This window comes from Trichechus manatus, unplaced genomic scaffold, assembly GCF_000243295.1.
Source record: "Trichechus manatus latirostris isolate Lorelei unplaced genomic scaffold, TriManLat1.0 scaffold00128, whole genome shotgun sequence".
NCBI lineage: Eukaryota > Metazoa > Chordata > Mammalia > Sirenia > Trichechidae > Trichechus > Trichechus manatus.
Window position 1 is genome coordinate 7,789,662 of NW_004444064.1, and position 21,419 is coordinate 7,811,080.

General features: G+C 44.7%; 1 protein-coding gene across 1 annotated transcript in view; it reads left to right on the plus strand.

Annotated features, from left to right (window-relative positions):
- Positions 1–21,419, plus strand: part of C2CD2 (C2 calcium dependent domain containing 2) — a 73,956-nt gene that overhangs the window by 27,629 nt on the left and 24,908 nt on the right. The window contains exons 3-7 of the mRNA XM_004384873.1: positions 7,780–7,899; positions 10,695–10,799; positions 12,613–12,735; positions 16,289–16,412; positions 18,584–18,692. Of these exons, the coding sequence (XP_004384930.1) occupies positions 7,780–7,899; positions 10,695–10,799; positions 12,613–12,735; positions 16,289–16,412; positions 18,584–18,692 (581 nt within the window). The remainder of the gene's footprint in view (positions 1–7,779; positions 7,900–10,694; positions 10,800–12,612; positions 12,736–16,288; positions 16,413–18,583; positions 18,693–21,419) is intronic.

Here is a 21,419-nt window from a genome sequence, read left to right on the forward strand (position 1 = left end):
CACCTCCACCATGACCTCCACCATCACCACAACCACCGCCACCTCTACCATCACCACCACCACCACAGCCACCTCCTTCACCACTTCCACCTGTACCACCATCACCATCACCACCACCAGCATCACCATGAAAGAGACAATGAAGATAGAGAAAAGAGAACTGAAAAGCCATAACCAACTTTGCTGACATAAAACCATAGTAACAAACACACCTTGGGCAATTACATGGAATTTTCTGCCAGAATCATTATTCCATGTTGAGTCTGTAGGGGAAACCCGCATTCCACACTGGCTGAATATTGTACGTGGTGTGTACTTGTTTCCTATCGAAGGCTGCCTGTCACACATTTACACACTGAAGCATGCTCTGAGAGCCTCTGGGATCTCCTCTGCTCTTTCCATACTTCAGTGGGCCCCTTTGTTTGCAAGGGGAATGAACATCATTTATAATTGCCTGTGTCTGTCTCTGGAGTTGCTACTAGGAAGCTTGGTTGTCTTTTTTTTTTTTTTTTTAATTTTGCATGACCTGAAATCCCCAATACCCCATTAACCAGGTATTTATGCTAAAATGCTAATAGATTGTGAAATTGTTTTGAACCAGGGTCTTTCCAAGGGCAGGCTGGGAGATTCCTCCTTGGAGGCACCACCTCTGCAGATAGTGCCCCTGAAAGAGAGAAGGCAGAGGTGGAAGTGTCTCCCGGATTTCTGTGGATTTCTGGGCTGAGTCAGCCCTCAGATATAGGCTGAGCCTGGCTTGGAGGAAGCAGAGTGGAAGGAGCCGCAGGCACACTGAGCTTTTGTTTGTTTGTCCCGAGCACCAGGCACTGGGGATAGGTGTGGCAGAGTAACCTGGCCCAAAGGGGAAGCAGTAAAGCCAGCATAGGAAGAACCGAATTCCTTTCTGCCCTTCATTTTAAAGGAAATCTCTTCTACATGTCTTTTAACATAATATAGAGGCTGAGAAAAAAGACCAGAATGTTCACAGATTTTTAACCCAAGGAATGCCCACATTAAACCCCATCGCAAGTTAGCAATACCTTCTACTGGTGTAATATTACTGAAAAGCCTCTTTGTTCATTTTAAAGTATAATATCGTAACAAAAGGGATAGAGACCTGCTCGGGGTGGGTGTCAGAGTGGAAGGAGTTCTGGAGCCCAGAGAAAGGAGCCCTGGGGCCGAGGCACACCCCCAAAACACCATAAAATAGATCACCTGCCAGCAGTCCTGGGGTTTGGCTGCTGTCTTGTTTCCCACGCTTTTCATCTCAGGCCCCTGGGAAAGTGCCTTCTGAAAATGTATCTGCAGCCATAGACTGTGAATTAGTGGACACACAGGATTAACTTTATAGATGTTCGGATAATATTCAACACTAATGGACTTTACTTATTAAATTGAGGAGTACAAAATAATACAGTAAAACCTGCAAAAGCTGGAATCTATGTAAGGCATAAACCTGTTAGAGAAGGAAAACAATTATTTTCCACTAAAACGAGCGAGAGAAAAATGATAAGACCGCACCCTGTCAAAAGTGGAAACCTTGCGAGACCCGGATAAACACGGTAGTCCTGTCAAATTCTGGCTCTCACAGGTTTCCCTGTATTTTATATCAGAGTTGTACGGTCTCAGAGGACACTTACAGAGGTGAGAATACATCAAAGAGAGTTGGGAAGGAAATCTGATTAGGAGCTCCAAATGATTAGCAAAGGGTCTTTACTTTCATTTATTTTGGAGTTCTTTCCTGGGGGTGTTATATAATGTGATTATAGTAAAAAATATTCCATAATATAAACCTCTTAGATGCGTTTTTTTCTCAGCTGTGTTGCTAGTTCCTTTTGGAGACAAAAGTAATTAAAATATTTCCAGTTCTCTGGAGTGTTCTAAGAGAAGAAGGAGCTGAGGCAGCTGTCCGTGGAGCTCCGTTGAAAAGGAAGGTGGAGGGGCGACAGTGGAATTTGAAGACATTAGAGGACATTCTTGTTGGCAAGCAATAGCCAAGCTAAGAGAACCTCATCCTGGAATTTCGCCTCTGTACTTAAACAAAAGACTAGAGTTTCAGGATAAGCCCTGTTTGCATAGGTATGTGAGTATTTGCCTTTCCTGTGTGCACTTGAAGCGGGAGGGAGCACCAGCAAGGTGAATGAAGACCTCCCCCACGCTATTAACCCTTGCAGGTTACAGGGAAACTGGAGCTCACAGTCTTCTTCCCTTACCCTGACACTAAGATTTTTGTACCCGCCACATTCTACTGATGCTTTCATCAGCCTCCTTCTCTCTTGGAAGTATTTTTGGAAGTAGATCTCCAGGCCTTTCTTTCTAGTCTGTCTTAGTCTGGAAGCTCCGCTGAATCCTGACTCTGCTGGTATTTGGAGTATCAGTGGCGTAGCTTCCAGCATCATAGCAACACACAAGCCACCACACCATGACACACTGACAGAGGATGGGTGGTGGCTCTTGAAAATAACTACCCATCAACCCACCTGATGTATTCTTGAGAGTTTTCCCAAGGCAAGTAAAGAACTCCTCAGTTCATGAACCATTGCAAAAGCAGGCAACAGAAGTCTGAACTGCGTCTTCCAGGTAAACCCCTTCCTCTCAGGGTAGATCAGGTGTACCCTGACCAAAGCCATTAACAGTCAATCCGTGAGTCTTAATCCAGTGCTCCTTGGGCTCAAGACCTCCACCTTTGACTCCACCCTCCGTAAGACACTCTCTTAGGTAGAGAGGAATGGGTTTAACCAGAAGGGACCGTTCAAACTTCCATTGCTTGTTCTTGCAATGGTTTATGTGATCAAGTCCTTCGCTTGCCTTGGGAAAACTCTCAAGAATAAAGCAGTTTGGGTTTATGGGTGGCTATTTTCAAGTGCCACCACCCATCTATCTGTGTCATTCTGTGGTAGCTTGTGTGTTGCTCTGATGCTGGAAGCTATGCCACTGGTATTTCAAGTATCAGCAGGGTCATCCATGGTAGACAGGTTTCAGCAGAGCTTCCAGACTAAGTCAGACTAGAAAGAAAGGCCCGGAGATCTATTTCCAGAAATTAGCCAATGTCAACTCTATAGACCACAGAATATTGTCGAAAATAGTGCTGGAAGATGAACCCACTAGGTTGGAATGCACTCAGAATACACAGTGGCACAACAGTGATTATGAAGGTAGCACAGGGCTAGGCAACGTTTGGTTTCATTGTGGATGGAGGCATCATGAGTTGGAGTTGACTCCACGGCTGCTAGTGGTTTATTTTCAAGGGGACTCATCCCTGTGATTTCAAGGCTTGACTTTGTTGAGTCCTGCTCTGGGGCCATTGGGTTTACTCCCATCCCAGGCCAAGTTCTTTGTCATCACCACAGATAATGTATATTGTTTCTAATCAACTTGAAAAAATCCAGAACCAATATCAGACTGCTTCAGAGAGAAACACTTAAAAACTCAAGCGGTAAAGATTTAAAAGTTGTATCGAAACAATTGCACATCATTGGGATTCTCTATGGAGCTAAATTGAAAATCAAGAATGGGGTTTTAGTCATCTAGTGCTTCTATAACAGAAATACCACAAGTGGATGGCTTTAACAAAGAAAAGTTTATTCTCTCATAGTCCACTAGGCTACAAGTCCAAATTCAGGGTGTCAGCTCCAGGCAAAGGCTTTCTCTGTCGGCTCTGAAGGAAGGTCCGTCTCATCGATCTTCCCTTGGTCTAGGAGCTTCTCTGCGCAGGAACCTCAGGTCCAAAGGATGTGCTCTGCTCCCGGCACTGCTTTCGGGGTGTTATGAGGTTCCCATGTGTCTCTGCTCACTTCTGTCTTTTTTATCTCATAAGAGATTGGCTTAAGACACTATCTAATCTTGTAGACCTCATCAGTATAACTGCCGCTAATCCATCTTATTACATCATAGTGATAGAGTTTACAACACATAAAGAAATCACATCAGATGAGAAAATGGTACACAGTCATACAATACTGGGAATCATGACCCAGCCAAGTTGACAGATATTTTGGGGGGATGCAATTCAATCCATGACAAATGGATTCTCATGAACATTGTTCATTGTGCAGCAGGGAGCCTCTAGGATCAAGATCAGGGTTGCTACCTGTTAATCGGTGTTCAGTAGATGTCGACCCTTGACATCCTGAGCACTTAGGAAGGCTAACTAGCTGGAAAGATCCACTACACCTGGCATTCAGGTCATCCTGCATTCTGCTGTTCCAAGAGGGTGACCCTTTCAGATAACGAAGTCCCCTCCACTGTGTGTGGTGGAGATAGAATTTAATCCCCATGGTGGATAACACCTTAATACACTAAAAGGAGATTACTTATTTTAAAAGCCTCTTTTCTATTTTATTCTCATCCATTTGACAAATCAGGCTTTATTGTTTGTTTAGAGACAGAGGCTAGCCCCAGAAAAGGGTTTGGCCCTAATTGTTGTCTCTCCCTGTTGGCCCCATAGGAACAGTAGTTGTGTTCCCTTAATGTTGGAGCAGGTCCAGGTTGATATTTTAATTAGCTTCTTTATGGCCGACACGGAGGGGAGGCCAAGACATTGCTGGTCTGCATGACTGATTTCATTTAGAGGGTTGGGAAGCTCTAGGGCTGGAGGAGAACAGAGGAAGCTATGAAAAGACATTTGAATTAATGTTGTCAGTTGCTATTGAGTCAGCTCCAATTCATGGCAACCTTGTGTGTAACAGAACAAAAAGTTGCCTGGTTCTGCCCCATCTTCATGATCGTTGGTGTGCTTGGATCCATTGTTGGGGCTATTGAGTCAGTCCATCTCATTGAGGGTCTTTCTCTTTTTCACTGACCCTCTGCTTCACCAAACATGATGTCCTTCTCCAGTGATTGATCCCTCCTGATGACATGTCCAAAGTAAGTGAGCTGAAGCCATGTCATCCTTGCTTCTAAGGAGCATTCAGCTGTACTTCCTGCAAGACTGATTTTAGATCAGTAGACTGGCCCATTTAGTGATTCCACTTACTTTCCTGACATGGCTTGAACGGTTAATTGTGAGCTAGAAGTTTAAAATATATATATATGTATTTTCTTTTTCTTAACCAAGTGCTTGGGCTACTTATAGATCAAGAAACGGAGTGATAGAGAAGCTTTTTGTAGAACTGATACAAATGGAAATCAAACTCTTTCTTGCCTGAATCAAGGCAGTAATGAAGCTGTCAGTGTTCTTGGTAAAATTCTGATCGGCTTGGTCTAGAAGGTCCTAGAGAAATAACAGAAGTGACTGAGTCATTGTTTGTTTTTACTGTAAGCCGTAGAAGGCCTGGATGGTTGAGCTGAAGGATAGTGAATTTTCTCTGCATCCTGTCATTTGTGTGTGTAACTCATCCGGCATCAACATCAAAATATGTTCCTCAAAAAAGGATTGTTTAAAGACCATTTATTTTTAAAATGAAAAGACAACATTTCTTATGCAACTTTTTTTGTCCCAACCTTCTGTGACCCCCAGAGATGCAATAACATGATGAAGATCTGTAGCTAATCCACGTAGATCAATTGTTTGAAAATGATGCTATAAGAATGGGTTGAAATAAGGGTTGTGCATCTTTCCACCAGTATTGAGAGACGGCAAGATGTTCTTTTTCTAGATCTGTGTGATTGTGGACTTCGAATCCTGGGCGTTGGAAACCGGCCCCCCCGCTAGAGGGTCTCTGTCTACAGGCTGCATTTTTATTTGAGTGGGGCAAGTAGGGCAGACCTACAGTGGAGAGAAGTTGGATATAGGGCATAGTTGGGTATGAAGGGGAAAGGGGAATTAGCTAGGGAATGAGGCAGAAAAAGGGGGAATGTTCTATCCCTGAACTGTGTGACAAAATAGTATTTGGTTAATCTTTCCACTTGGTATTTTAGATTCTGATAAATACACCAGAGAATTAAAGAATTTTCTCTTCCTCCCCAAGTGACTCTCTGCAGTGGGGGTCAGCAGCTCCCTTGGGAAGGCCGGGCGTCTGTCTGCCCTTATTCTCATGTTCTGACGACTCAGTTTCAGCCAAACACGCAGACAACCTTCAGGACCTAAGGGGACCATCCCATTAGACAGTTCCCAGCATGCCCCTGGCCTCTCACACCTTCCTTCTTCCCTCCTCCCTTCCTCCCAGTTGGTGTATGCCTGGCACCTGGCATTGTAATTATCGGACACTGAGCTTGCTTGGAGTTCTGCCAAGGAGGGTTACTGACCCTTCATTCTAGAAGATCTGCTCCTGTAGAGAGGATTATATTGCAGATACTTGATATTTCTCTGTTTGGTAGAAGCTATAAAAATCATCCCTCTAAAATGTTTTCTGATTTATATCAGGGATCTGATTTCATTTATTCCTGATGTAATTACTTGCCTTTAGCTTATAAGTTCTTAAATCACCTCCTTTTATAATTCTATTTTTGGTATTGCTGTATAATTTTGTAATAATACAGCATACGTATGCACACATATATATCCTAGGTTCTTTGAATTACCCCCATGTTCCTGAAAACCCTGATGGGTTAAAAAAATATTTAGATAGAAATAATTTCTTGTGTTCTGAGTACATTTTTTATTTGTTTATTTTTTACTTGTGACATCTATAACTTTTCTTTTTAAGGCTCATTTCTTTAGCAAGAGAACATGGCTAATGACTTTTATTTTTATATGTGAATGTGAAAAATCTAGGGAATTTAAAATCAGCTGGTGTAGAAGAACAGAATAAAGCAATATTTAAGGGAAAAAAAGCTTTGTTATTGACCGCATGAACTAGAGCTTCCACCAGCCTGAGCCCGGAAGAACTAGATGTTGCCCGGCTGCCACCACCGACTGCTCTGACAGGGATCACAACAGAGAGTCCTGGACAGAGTGGGAGAAAGAGGTAGAACAAAATTTAAATTCACAAAAAAAGACCAGACTCACCGGTCTGACAGAGATTGGTGGAACCCCCGAGACTATGGCCCCCAGATACCCTGCTAACTCAGAACTGAAGCCACTCCTCAAGTCCACCTTTCAGCTAAAGATTATACGAGCCTCTAAAACAAACAATAACATATGTGAGGAATGTGCTTCTTAGTTCAATCAAATATATGAGACTATATGAGACGAGATGGGCAACTCCTGCCCCAAAGCAAGATGAGAAGGCAGGAGGGGACAGGAACTGGATGACTGGACACAGAGAACCTGGGGTGGAAAGAGGGAGCACACTGTCACATTAGGGGAATTGTAGTCAATGTCACAAAACAATATATGCATAAATTTCTGAAGGAGAAATTAACTTGAGCTGTAAACCTTCACCTAAAGCACAATAAAATTAGAAAAAAAAATCTTTGTTATGCGTGTAAAGAGCATAACAACCACATTATGACAAGACAGAGTTCGCTGTTATTGTTAGCGGCCGTCCAGTCAACTCCAACTCATGGTGACCTTATGGACAACAGAAGGAAACGTTGCTCAGTCCTGTGTCATCCTCACAATGACCAGCATGTTCAAGTCCATCATTGCAGCTGTTGGGCGAATCCATCTCACTGAGGGTCCCCGTCGCCCTTGTTGGCTTTCTGGTTCACCAAACACAATATGCGAGCCCCTGACAAATCCACCAGGAGGAAAAGATTTGGAACACTGTTTCTCATTTTCACAGTACTACGTAATAGAAGAGACGTGGATCTGAAGGTTTATCAGATTTGAATCTTTAAATTCTGGTCCAAGCTAACTCACCCAGCCCAGATTGTTTTATTCTGTAAAACGAAGAGGTGTACAATATGACCTCTTGCTCTCCTCGTGTAACAGTTCATCTGTTCTCATGCCCCCTTCAGGTGGTGTCTTGTGATGTGGTTGGCGAAGCCATTCAGTTCATCGTTGCTGTGCTGCCTGCTCCTCCTGAGGGCACGGCGCGTCAGCTCTACGATGTCCGACTCTCCCCAGTTCACTTACAGGTGAGGTTTTCAAATCAGGGAAAAGCAGTTCCCGGCAACTTGTAGGGTAAACGTGGCATGAGCTATATGGTGTGGATACTTATATTTTCATTCACTTCCTTTCCTAATTCTCACACTGTAAGCTTCCATGTCGTATTTGTGTGTAGGAAATTTAAAAAATGTATATAGACATATCTGTGTATAATAGTATATAGTATATCATATACTCTAGTATATAATAATGTAGTATATAATACAAACCAAACCAAACCAAACCAAACCAATGGCCTTTGAGTCAATTCCAGCCCACGGCGACCCCATGTGTTACAGAGTAGAACTGTGCTCCACGATGGTAATCTTTGTGGAAGCAGATCACTAGATCTTCTTCCCACCCCGTGGCACCACTGGGTGGGTTCGAACCGCCCACCTCCACGTTAGTAGCTGAGAGCATATTGTTTGTACCACCCAGGGAGCCTTAAAGCAATCCAGAGAGAGTCACGGACACAAACTGAGAAGTGTAGTCTCTGAGGTTGTGTTTATTGTATCATGAGGTTCCTGCCATTGTGGCGACTCAGACAGCTGTAACTCAATTGTGTCTTTGATGTCTCAACACAGTTTAAAAACAGTATGTGGATTACCTGTCAAAGCAGAGGTAGTTGTTGAAGACTTGGTAAATTATTAATGTGGAAGCCTCTTCTCTGATGTTCTGCAAATCGAAAGCAGTGCCAGAAATCGGAATGACAGTACCTCCCACCACCTGGCTAGTGGAGAGGGGAGGGGCAACTCAATTACTTGCGGAAATGAAATTAAAATACATTTTTCCTATAATGACCTAGAATTATAGGGCAATGAGAAGTCCCTGAGTGTTCAAATGGTCAACGTGCTCAGCTGCTAACTGAAAGGTTGGAGGTTTGAGTCCACCGAGAGGTGCCTCAGAAGAAAGGCCTGGTGATCTCCTTTTTGAAAAATCAGTCATTGAAAACCCTATGGAGTGCAGTTCTACTCTGACACACATGAGGTCACCATGAGTAGGGGTTGACTTGAGGGTAACTGTTCTAGGATAAGGGAAAGGATGGTAGAAATGGCCATGGAGCTGAAGTTACCATTTCTCTTATCCCATTCCTAGGTCCAGAGTTGAAAGTCCCCGAACCTTCAGGAGTATACTCTAATGCTGTTCTTTTCCTTCCCTTCTGTTTGTGGGGTGAACAGATGGTGATGTACACAGCTAAGATTTTTGCTTTAGAAAGAGCCTCTGGCTGAAAAATGAAGGATGATGTATTAGTTTTCGATGGCTGCTGTAACAAGTTAACAAGTTAGCTTAAAATGACACATAGTTGTTATGTTACTGTTCTGGAGGTTGGAAGTCCGACGTGGGTCTCACTGGCCTAAAATCAAGGTGTTGGCAGGGCTGTGTTCCTTTCTGGAAGCTCTGAGAAAAAAAAAAAAATCTATCTCCTTGCTCATTTGGGTTGTTGGTAGAATTCAGTTGTATGATCAAGGTCTGTTTTCTTGCTGGCTGTAAGCTGAGGGCTGGTCTTAGCTTCTCGAGGCTGCCTGCGTTCCTTGGCTTGGCCCCTACCTCCATCTTCAAAGCCAGCAATTGAGTCTCACGTCACACCTCTCTGCTCCTTCTTCTGCCTCCCTCCTCTGTTGTTAGGGACTCGTGTGATTCGATTGGACCCACGTACTCAGTACCCTCACAGACACACATACGTGCACACATCACTCACACACATCCAAGCTCTGGTAGAGAGAGGGCCTCCAGGGTAATCTGATCTGTGCCTTCCTTCCATCACATCTGCAGAGTCCACTTCATCATGTAAGGTGACATATTCACAGGTGCCAGGGATTAGGGTGTGGGCATATTTGGGAGCCATTAGTCTGCCGACCACAGATGGATTGGGCTGGGTGAGGCAGGAAGAGATGACAGGGCGCTGCCCAGCTCTGCACGTGCTCTTCAGGGCTTCGGGGTAGGGGGCATCCATGGCCAGGACTAGGAGTAGGGTACCCTGGATTCTCTTCTGTTGTTCCTCTCTCCTTTAAACCTTGGTGATGCCCCCAGAAGGAGATATGCAAAGCATAGCTGACTAGTCATTTAAAAAAGACTGCAGAGGTGTGATGACATCTGGTTTTCAGCCACCAGTGGTGAGGTTCCTCTCCGAATGGGGGGCTGAGGCAAAGGAAGGTGCTGGCAGGGGCGGGGGGTACGGTGGTGAAGGAGGAGGTTGAAGGGAGTGGGGTCCTCCTTCCCATTTTAAAAGTGCATATTATGCCAAGAGGGAGGCTAAACAGTTTTCTAGGAAAATAAATGAATGCATGAACCCACATACACACACCATACACACATACACACACATACTGTCTCACACACACACACATGCATACAGAGACACACACATACATACCACACACACACCCACATTCACACACCCCACACACATACACTCACACACACAGACACACACACAGAGGCATACACACCCACATACAGTTATACTCATACAGACACATACTCTCTTGCACACACTGCTCACACATACAGACACACGCACATACACAGCCATAACATACACAATAACACAGACATCACACACAGACACACACATGGAGACACATACTCCATACACAGACAGACAGACACATATACACTCTCACGCATGCATACATACACTTACACACACACACATACACAGAGACGCATGTACACACGTACTCAGTACCCTCAAAGACACACATACGTGCACACATCACTCACACACATCCAAGCTCTGGTAAAGAGAGGGCCTCTAGTAACTGATTGGATTTCTCTTTCACAGCTAGAGCTGCACATGCAGGAAAACAGGGAGAACATCCAGATCCGGTGGTCCTTCATCAGCGTGCCGGAAATGGCCATTCAGATCCGGCCCAAAGCTCTGCGGGAGGTCAGTCCGTAAGTTTCTGTGATTCTTCCATGTGCTGTGGGGGAACACGTGCGTGTTGTAACAGCCACACCATGAAACCAGGCTTAGGTCAGCGATGCTTGCAGCGCCTTCCCTCATGCCCAGCCGTCCCTCGCAGGCAATCCTGAACCATGTGGATCTGACCTTTTAGGGGAACAGGGCCGTGTGGGGGATGGTTGCCAATGGACTTGATGGGGGCTATCCACCTGGGCTGCACCCTGGTATCACAGGGGCTGCTGTTAGGAAGCCTGATGCCTGGGTCTCTTCCAACGTGCAGGTTGAATTAGCCTGGGAATTTTTTAAAGCACTTGTGTGCATGTGAGGTGTAGACTAATGGAGTTGATGAATCTTAGAAGTCCGTTAACATTCCATCCAGCCTCATTGTCAGATCCCTTCTCCTGCTGGCGAAAGAGCTTCCCTTACAACCCTGCTGAGCTCAGACACTTGTCCCCAGAAGCAGGAGTTCCCTTCTTCCCACCTTTCTTGCAAGGACACATCTAAAACCTGAAGGCAATTTCCCTAGCCTAACGCATTGTAAGACGCTGTGTTAGCTAATTTGATGATTATTATTGTAGAGGTCCTCACAGAGAGTAGATTTTCAATTAGTGGCAGATTCGGACTCAGTTTGCTGTAAGATGGCCTGGCAGAGCAGGGGCTGGGCCAGACCAGGCAGTCATCCTTGGGACAACGCTCCAGTCTCCCAAGACAGTGTCTTAAATAACATAATATTTCACAACCCATCCCCTTTGCCATATAACAAACCCTAATCAAAGGAGTGACTGGCCTATCACCTTTGCCATATCCCATTGGTTAGAAGCAAGTCACAGGTGATGGAATGATCCATTGGGGTCATCTTAGAATTCTGCCTGCCACAAACAGCATAGATAAAGCTTGCCTGCTTTCTATAAAGGAATAATACAGTGTGTTGGGTTTCTTTCCCTCCACATTATGGCTGTGAGATTCATCCATGTTGAGTATAGCTGTACGTTTTCGTGTTTGGTGCTGTGGAGTATTCCCCCATGTGGCTGCACCTCAGTTTATTTATTTCTGGCTATTGATAGGCATTGGGGTAGTTTCCGGTTTGGGACTGTTATGAATGGTGGTGCTATAAACATTCTAAAACATGTGAACACAAGCCTGCTGGGTATTCATTACGGTAGCTCTGCAGGTCTTAATGGAGCCCTGATGGTGCAGTGGTCAAGAGCTACTGCTGCTAACCAGAAGGTCAGCAGTTCGAATCCACCTTAGAAACCCTATGTGGGCAGTTCTACTCTGTTCTGTAGGGTCGCTATGAGTCAGAACCCACTTGATGGCACCTAACGACAACAACAGGTCTTCATATCCGGTAACCTAAGTCCTCCAGCTTTGTTACTTTTCTGCACACTTGTCTTCCCTCTTCTGGACCCTTTTCATTTTCTTGAATAGTTCTTAATTTCCAAAAACAAATCAAATCTTATGCAAGAAAGAAAAACCATGTGTTCATATGTTTGGGGAAAAAGACTGAAAGGATATACATAGAATATTAACATTTCTGTGATGCGCCTGTCTTTGTTTTTAGAATTTTTTAATAACAAGCATGAATAACTTCTAAAATCAGTAGAAGGGACCCACTCTCCCAGGGAAGAATGATTGAACGTCTTATTTGTCGTAGTCTGACTGTGGCAAAAACAAGTGTAGACCTAATGTCAACTGTGCTTCATATTGGGGACGTTGTAAGAGAGCTGTGCATTTTGCCTCTAATTTTGCGTGAGTGCTTGGTGATGATGGGATTCGTGACTCTTTCCTCTCTCACTAGGACCAGGTGGTTGAGACCAGTGCAATATCTGAAACTCTCAAGGATATCTTGAAGCTTCTGGTTAGCTCTTCTTCCCCATCGGTGGTTCTGAGCACAAAGCCCGTGGGTGTCAAGGAAGTTCAGGTAAACCCGCTCACAGGGGTGGGTGCTTGTGAACCCTGTGAGGGACCATGACCCACCTCTCCTGGAGAACCTGTGTGTTTCCAGTGTCCCTCCAACTCTTTGGCAGAGCCGAGATGTGCAATGTTTGCTGATCAGTCATGGCCACCGTCAGACAGGATAGAAGGAAGAAGTGCTTGGCTGCCCAGGCTAGGCTGTTCTGTGTAGCACCTGGCCCTGGTTCCCTGATTTCCAGGAGCCCAAACGTGACTTTTGACTGTCCGTTCAGGGCCTGCCATCCTGGATTTCATGCTTTCCCGGATGGAGGTACCTGGGAAACCAAACCAGTCCTGAGAACATGGCGCCAGAAGCAAGGCTCGTTGGATGGACTGAGTTTATTTAATCCAGGCTGGGGGACAATGGCCAGGCAGCCTTAGTAGCTGCCCAGCCTGCAACAGCCTCTTCCCTTTGGGAGGCAGAGCTTTTCTCCCTTGGACAGGGCTGGACTAACGAGGCCCATCTCCTTTGTGCGACCCCTCGCCCATATTACCGGCTTCCCTCCTGGCTCTGGGCCCTCTGCGCTATCTGATTTGCTTGCTGGTTCTTTGGCTCGATCATTGTCTGGAGCACTTGCCCTGGTCAACCTCATTGGGCCTGAACTCTCAGTGTTCATTGGCAACACACCTGCAGAGCCTTGCTTGAGTGCACCAGTTTTCTGCGCTGTGAGCTGATGTTTTTATCACGACTCCGTGAAGCATGCATTTCCTGCCCCAACTTTATATATATGGAAACCCTGGTGGTGTAATGGTTAAGTGCTACAGCTGTTAACCAAAAGGTCGGCAGTTCGAATCTACCAGGCGCTCCTTGGAAACCCTATGGGGCAGTTCTACTCTGAGCTATAGGGTCGCTATGAGTTGGAATCAACTCGATGGCAGTGGGTTTGGTTTGTTGAACTTTATATATATAATCATATATATAAAGTTAGGGGCAATGTATTTATATATCTATATATAGATAGATAGATAGATATGTATGTATCTGTCTTTGAGGATAAATAAGAAAGACCAAAGAATAATTGATGCCTTTAAATTATGGTGTCGGTGAAGAATACTGAATATTGGATATACCATGGACTTCCAGAAAAACACACAAATCTGTCTTGGAAGAAGCACAGCCAGAATGCTCCTTGGAAGAGAGGATGGTGAGACTTCGTCTCACATACTTTGGACATGTTATCAGGAGGGACCAATCCCTGGAGAAGGATATCATGCTTGGTAAAGTAGAGGGTCAGCGAAAAAGAGGAAGACCCTCAACGAGATGGATTGACACAGTAGCTGCAACAGTGGGCTCAAACAGCAAAAACTGTCAGGATGGCACAGGACCGGACAGTGTTTTCGTTCTGTTGAACGTAGCGTCACTGTGAGCTGAAACTGACTCTGTGGCATCTGACAATAACATATGTTGTCATCGTTATTAGCTGGGGTCAAATCAGCCCCTAACTCACGGCCACCTCATACATTACACAGTAGAACTGTTCCATAGGGTTTTCTTGGCTGTAATCTTTAAGGAAGCAGATTGCCAGGCCTTTTCTTCTGCACAGCCACCGGGTGGGTTCCAACCACCAATTTTCCAGTTAGCAGCTTGCACCACCCAGGTTCCTTATATATATATGTGTGTGTGTGTGTGTATACATATATATATACTATTTATTTATTTGCAGTCTTTATGTAGCGTGGTAGAAGATCCATCTTTGTTCTATAGTTCTTGGTGAAGTCTGTTTGAAAATATAACTTTCAGGTGATTTTTATGATGCAGGCTCTCGGTCTCTGGTCCTTTTTACGCAGGTGTCACAGCTATTAGCACGCAGAGCCTGGAGATCCTGCTTCCTTGGACAAATCCCAGTTGAGCACATGTTTTGTGCCCGGCTCTGGGCTCTGGGAGTTTTGAGAATATCAGAAACCATCCTCACCATCCCGTTGCTCCCAGCTCAGCAGAAGGAGCAGACAGCAGGCGGGTGAATGGATGAGAACTCAAGGTCCTTTCTTCCTGATATTGTACAGCTTCCCGGGGGCACAGGCCAGGCTGGAGGGCCAGCCTCCGCAGAGGGAGGGATCAGACCAGGCTTCCCAGGAGGTGAGGGCAGAGTCTCAGCAGCGGCCCCTTCTGTACTTTTATCCTGGCAGCTTATTTCAGATCAGCAGTTCCTGATCATTTTTGAATATGAGAATGAATTTGTATGGCAACATTGGAGAGACTTCACAAAATCGTAGCATATTTTTAGCATGCATTGATTCAGAAAATAAAAGGACCAAAGCTACCATAAACTAATTATGTGATACTTTAAAATAAATGTGCATATTTGATTACTCAAAAAAGTATATGTATACAATTGAAGGAAATATTTCATCTCCACCCCAGGCATGTGGATTCTGTAGTCTCCAGCACAGGTCCACCTGAGTTTTGGGGGCTTTTGTAATGACTTCTTGACCCCCCCCCCCGCCCCAGGCCCTCTCAACTCACACTGGGAGCCCCTGCCTGGAATAGTGTTTTCTAGAACACCAATGTTGCAGGAGATGTCAGTTAGCGCTCTGCTCAGAGAGCGAATCCGTACCTGATACGCCTACCTGGAAGATTCTGCTTCAAGATCCCCCGAACATTGTAACATTGTAGGAGCCCCCTTTAAGGAAGACTCTCAGCATTGAGGGAAATGTGGAAGCTAGTTTGGGGTCTGCTGGTTTGAAGGTGGGGTCCTCCAGTTGTGGGGGTGCTTTCTTTTGGAAACTCCTTGATGCCCATTTGAGGACACCAAGAGACCTAAGCTGATCCCAGCTGCACCTGCCCTTCATTCCCTCAGAAGTGCATTACCCAAAGGGTCATTAGCTATTCCCCAGATGGATTCCAGCCCCTGTCTGGAGTTAGGAAATGGTTGTGGCTGCAGGGCCTTAGCTGTTTGCGTCTAGGAGGTGTGGCCTCCTTTGCTGCTAGTGGCTAGAGGGTGCTTGCAGCCTCCAGAGGACGTCCTGATTCTCTTAAACACTGCCCCGGGTCAGAGATTGTGGACTCATTGCAAAATTTGCTCCCAGGATGAACCTACAGCGAGATTCAAGGAGAACTCTTTCCATGGCAGAAAGTGTGATGTTTCTCATTTGCTTTATTTGTGAAATCAGAGGCTTTCAAGCAGGGGAAATGGTCTCGGTTTGTTGACACCCTTCGTTGCCCTGAGAGAGCCCCTGAGTGGTGCAGACAGTGAATACCCTTGACTGTTAACTGAAAGGTTAGAGTCCATCCAGAGGCACTTGGAAGAAAGGCCTGGTGATCTACTTCAGAAAAATCAGCCACTGAAAACCCTATGGAGCTCACTTCTACCCTGATGAACATGGGGTCGCCATGAGTCAGAGTCGACTTGACAGCAACCTACCCTTGTACTTCCTATAAAAGCGAAAGGTGCGGGCTGCAAAGGGAAAGGTTCCTGCTGCGCGGGTTTTCCAAAGGACTCCTCCCCCATGATAGTATGATGGCTACCTGCTCAGCCCTAGGTCTTTCCCACGGGTCATGCCCTTTGTTTTCCTTTTTGCAGACTCTCCAGCACACTGCCTCCGCTCCTCAGGAATCCTGCCCTCCCAAACCGCCAAGGGCTCATGAGCTCAAACTGCTGGTGAGGAACATCCGAGCCTCGCTGCTGAATGACTGTGGTGCTCCAGGTAGTGAGAGCCTGGAGGAGGGTTTCTGCGATGCATGGTGGGGAGCCCAGGCTGGCTGTGCGTGTGCGCACGGGGTGGGGGTGGCCTCTGGTGCTAAGGGCCTGTGGTGGCTCCCGTGCTCCCGCTCAGCTGGGTGCTCGTGTGGGGGAGACAAATGAAGAAGGAAATACAGTCATTGGTACTGCTTTCTCTGTAGTCTTGCTGTTTAACATGTCAGTACATATTCACCTCCCTGACAGACATGCAGCTTCTGCTTTTCCTAGAAAGTGAGGTGTCATGCGGGTGATTTGCAGGGAGACAGAGGGCACTAGGTCACCGGGAACTCTCGGGTGCTGTGAAATTAGCAGGCTGCCATCTGAGTAACCCTGGTGGCGTAGTGGTTAAGAGGTATGGCTGTTAACCAAAAGGTCGGCAGTTTGAATCCACCAGGCGCTCCTTGGAAGCTCTATGGGGCAGTTCTACTCTGTCCTATAGGGTCACTATGAGTCGGAATCGACTTGACGGCAACGGGTTTGTTTTGGTTTATCTGAGTAAAGACAAGTGTTGTGAACAGATTCCCCTTTTCAGTGATTCTGAGTTCTTGTTGAGGCTCAGAATATGGATAGCCTGGATAATGACATCTTCCCATTGTGACTCAATTTTGCCAACAGTAGGAATTAATTCTTTTTTTTTTTTTTAACCACCTGAGCATGTTAGGTGTTATTTATCTTTCGTTGCAAGGAGTGTCTTGTCCTGATTACAAAAGTACAGATTTGTTGTGGTTGTTGGGTGCTGTTGAGTCATTTTCGACTCCTAGAAACCCAATGTGACGGAGTAGAACTGCCCCATGGGATTTTCTAGGCTGTCATGTTTATAGCAGCAGATCACCGGGCCTTTCTCCCGCAAAGCCATTGAGTGGGTTTGAACCGCCAACCTTTTCGTTAGCAGCCGAGCGCTTAACTGTTTGCACCACCAGCGCCCCTTAAATGTATAAATAGGCCACATTTAACAATCAAAACACTTACAAAGCTAGTGGTGGGTGATTTTTTTTTTTTTAATTGTACTTCAGGTGAAGGCTTACAGAACAAATAGTTTCTCATGACACAGTAGTACACATATTGTTTTATGACATTGGTTAACAACCCCACATTTTTTTGAAAAAATACTCGAAAGTTGCCCTTTGGAGGCCATGTTGTTTAGCAATGAAGAGCGGGCTCCCTGGACTCAGGCGGCTGGCGTTGGCGTCCCAGCTCCGGCCCGGACCTGCCTGTTACTCCAGGCCCCCTTACTCACCTCTGCCAGTCTGTCCCCGTCAAGGTCCAGCTCTCCCCTTTAGGGTTGTTGCGTGTATTGTGTATCTGCCGGATGTGTGGGAAAGGATCAAAATATTTTAGCACTTACTGATCACACAGTGAATCCAGAGCTTTGTGCCGTAAGACAAAAACAATTGCCGGCTAATGAAATGTCCCATTATCTGGATCAAATACCCCCAAAGAGGTGCTTGACTGAGCCAAGCCAGGTATCCATAAAAAATCAAGTACCGTCAAGTTGATTCTGACTCATGGTGACCCTGTGTGTGTCAGAGTAAAACGGTGCTCCAGAGGGTTTCCAGTGGCTGATTTTTCGGAAGTAGATTGCCAGGCCTTTCTTCCGAGGTGCCTCTGGGTAAACTCAAACTGCCAACCTTCTGGTTAGGAGCCAAGTGCATTAACTGTTTGCACCACCGAGGACTCCAGGTATAAATACACAGATCCATTGTGAGTAGGGAAATGGGTTCTCTGTGAGGTACCCCTAAACTTAGGAGCCATCCCGGAGCCTTAAAACTAGCCCTGCTGTTGGCAAGCAGGTGATTTGCCCTGAAGCTGGGGTATGTCTCTGCTGTGTACTGCCGTGGGGAAGTCCCTACCCCGTAGGCTGTGCCTGCAGCCAGAAGTGCCAGAAAAGCAGGGACGCTTGGGGTCAGACCCAGTCTGTTAACATCAAGTGCCAAAAAGTTCTTTAGCCCCAAATGAATGCAGTGCTCTGGGAGTTTGTAAACAGCAAATGAAAGGAAAAATGGACTGTCAGATGTGGGTAAGCTAGAACCTTAGTCGTCTATTTCAACCTTTCTTTATGTGTTAAGAAAAAACTGTTTTAAGGCAATTTAAAAATAAAAATAAAAGCCAAGACCACTCCTCGATGTTTGATTATAGGCAGCGTGAACCCAGTGTGCACAGTTCAGCTGAACGAGCCCATGCAGAGTTTCTCCAGCTCAGCGGTGAAAAACACATCCGACCTCACTTGGGAAATGGAGTTGATCTTGTGAGTACATCCTGGGGTATCACAGGCTCGGGTTTCCACAGCACACCTATCCAAGACAGCCAAGTCCTGGGATCATACTGTAGCATTATGTTTGTGCCAAAAAGAGGGAGAGAGAGAAAAAAAAAAAGGTATATATTAAGCATCTGAGGTAGTTTTAAGTCAAACGTGGATATCTTTTTTTTTTTTAATTGAGGTAAAATTCACATCACATATAATTAACTATTTTAAAGTGACCAATTCAGTGGTGTTCAGTGCATTCACAATATTGTGCAATTACCACCTCTCTCTAATTTCAAAAGTTTCATCACTCCAGAAGAACGCTTGGTTACCTAGTGCAACTATACCAGAAATACCACAAGTCGGTGGCTTTAACAAACAGAAATTTATTTTCTCACAGTTTAGGAGGCTAGAAGTCCAATTTCAGGATGCCAGCTCTAGGGGAAGGATTTCTCTGTCTGCTGGCTGTGGAGGAAGGTCCTTGTCTCTTTGAGCTTCTGCTCCGGGGCGATCTTCATGGGCTTGGCATCTCTCTTCCCCCATCTCTGCTTCTTTCACTTGCTTGTCTAATCTCTTTTATATGTCGAAAGAGATTGATTCAAGCCACACCCTACACTAATCCATTCCCAAATGAGATTATAACCACAGGCATAGAGGGTAGGATTTACAACACATATTTTTGGGGCCACATTTCAATCCATAACGAACACCCTGTGTCTATTTTGTAATTCATTACTCCTCCCATCCTCCCACCCAATCTCAGCCCCTGGCAAACTACTAATCTGCTTTCTCTCTCTATGGGTTTGCCTATTCTGGTTATTTCATACAAAAGGAATCATACAGCATGTAAGCTTTTGTGTCTGACTTGTTTCACTTAGCATAATGTTTTCAAGACTTACCCACATTGGAGCATGTATCAGAACTTCGTTCTCTTTTACGGCTGAATAATATTCCAGTGTATGGGTATGCCACATTTTGTTTATCTGTTTATCCATTGATGGGCATTTCGGTTGTTTCCACCTTTTGGCTATTGTGAATAATGCTACTATGAACAATCATGAACCAGTATCTGAGCTTGGTACCAAGGCCAGTTGAGGGCATTCCAGGAAATTTTTTTTTTTTAATCTATAAATTTTACTTATTTATTTATTTTAATTTATTGTGCTTTAGATGAAGGTTTGTAGAGCAAACTAGTTTCCCATTAAACAATTAATACACATATTGTTTTGCGACATTGGTTGCCAGTCCCACGACATGTCGACACTCTCCCCTTCTCAACCTTGGGTTCCCCATTACCAGCTTTCCTGTCCCCTCCTGCCTTCCCGTCCTTGCCCCTGGGCTGGTGTGTGCATTTAGTCTCGTTTTGTTTTATGGGGCTATCTAATCCTTGGCTGAAGGGTGAACCTCAGGAGTGACTTCACTACTGAGCTATGAGGGTGTCCAGGGGCTATACTCTCGGGGTTTCTCCAGTCTCTGTCAGGCTAGTAAGTCTGGTGTTTTGTTTTTTTTGTGAGTTAGAATTTTGTTCTTACATGTTTCTCCAGCTGTGTCCGGGACCCTCCATTGTGATCCCTGTCAGAGTAGTTGGTAGTTATAGTCGACACCATCTGGTTGTGCTGGGCTCAGTCTGGTGGAGGCTGTGTAGTTATGGTCCATTAGTTCTTTGCACTAATCTTTCCCTTGTGTCTTTGGTTTTCTTCATTCTTCCTTGCTCCAGATGGGAGGAGACCACAGGAGTATCTTAGATGGCCATTCACAAGCTTTTAAGACCCCAGATGCTACTCACCAAAGTAGGATGTAGAACATTTTCTTTATAAACTATGTTATGCCAGTTGAGCTAGGTGTTCCCTGAGACCATGGTCCCCACAGCCCTCAGCCCAGCAATTCAGCCCCTTAGGGACATTCCAGGAATTTAAGGAGGGCTTAATATGAGGAAATCTATTAATGAAATTTATTATATCACTAGATCAAAGGAGAAAATTATTTTATCATCTCTATAGATGTCCAAACTATATTCCATAACGTAATTCCTGATTTAAAAAATTCTTAATTAAAACAAAATGTATGGACACTTCTTTAATAAGATTAAAAAAGAAATCATTGTAAAAGGTAAATGCCAGAAGTATCTTCACTAAACTCAAAAGAAACATGCCCACTATTTTGTTCTAGAGGTACTGGCTAATGCAATTAGATAAGAAAAAGAATTGATATACAGATACTGAAAGGAAGAGGCAAAACTAATCACTACTTAGAGATGACACTATTGCATATCTGGAATACTTTAGAAAATAAGCTAAAACTATTAGAAATAATAATAGATACAGGATAGAAATAAATAATATTAGAAAAAGTAATAGAAATAATAATTCAGTAAAGGACTGACTTTAAAAATAGAGAAATCAATCACTTTCTGATACCTAAACAATAAGCATTAGAAAAGGTAATGGAAGAAAATGTCCCTTACGTGTGTGTATATACTACACATATATATGTATGTACATACGTATAGAGAGACAGAATTTTTTTATTTTTTAGATTATTCTTTTTTTTTATTGTTGTAATTAAATGAAGTTTACATTTCAAGTTAGTCTCCCATACAAAATTTTTATACCTACATTGTTATGAGACCCTAATTGCTCACCCGACAGCACATTCCTCCTTTCCGCCCGATTCCCCATGAACATTCAACCAGCTCCTAACCCTCTCTGCCTTTCCATCTCACCTCTGGAC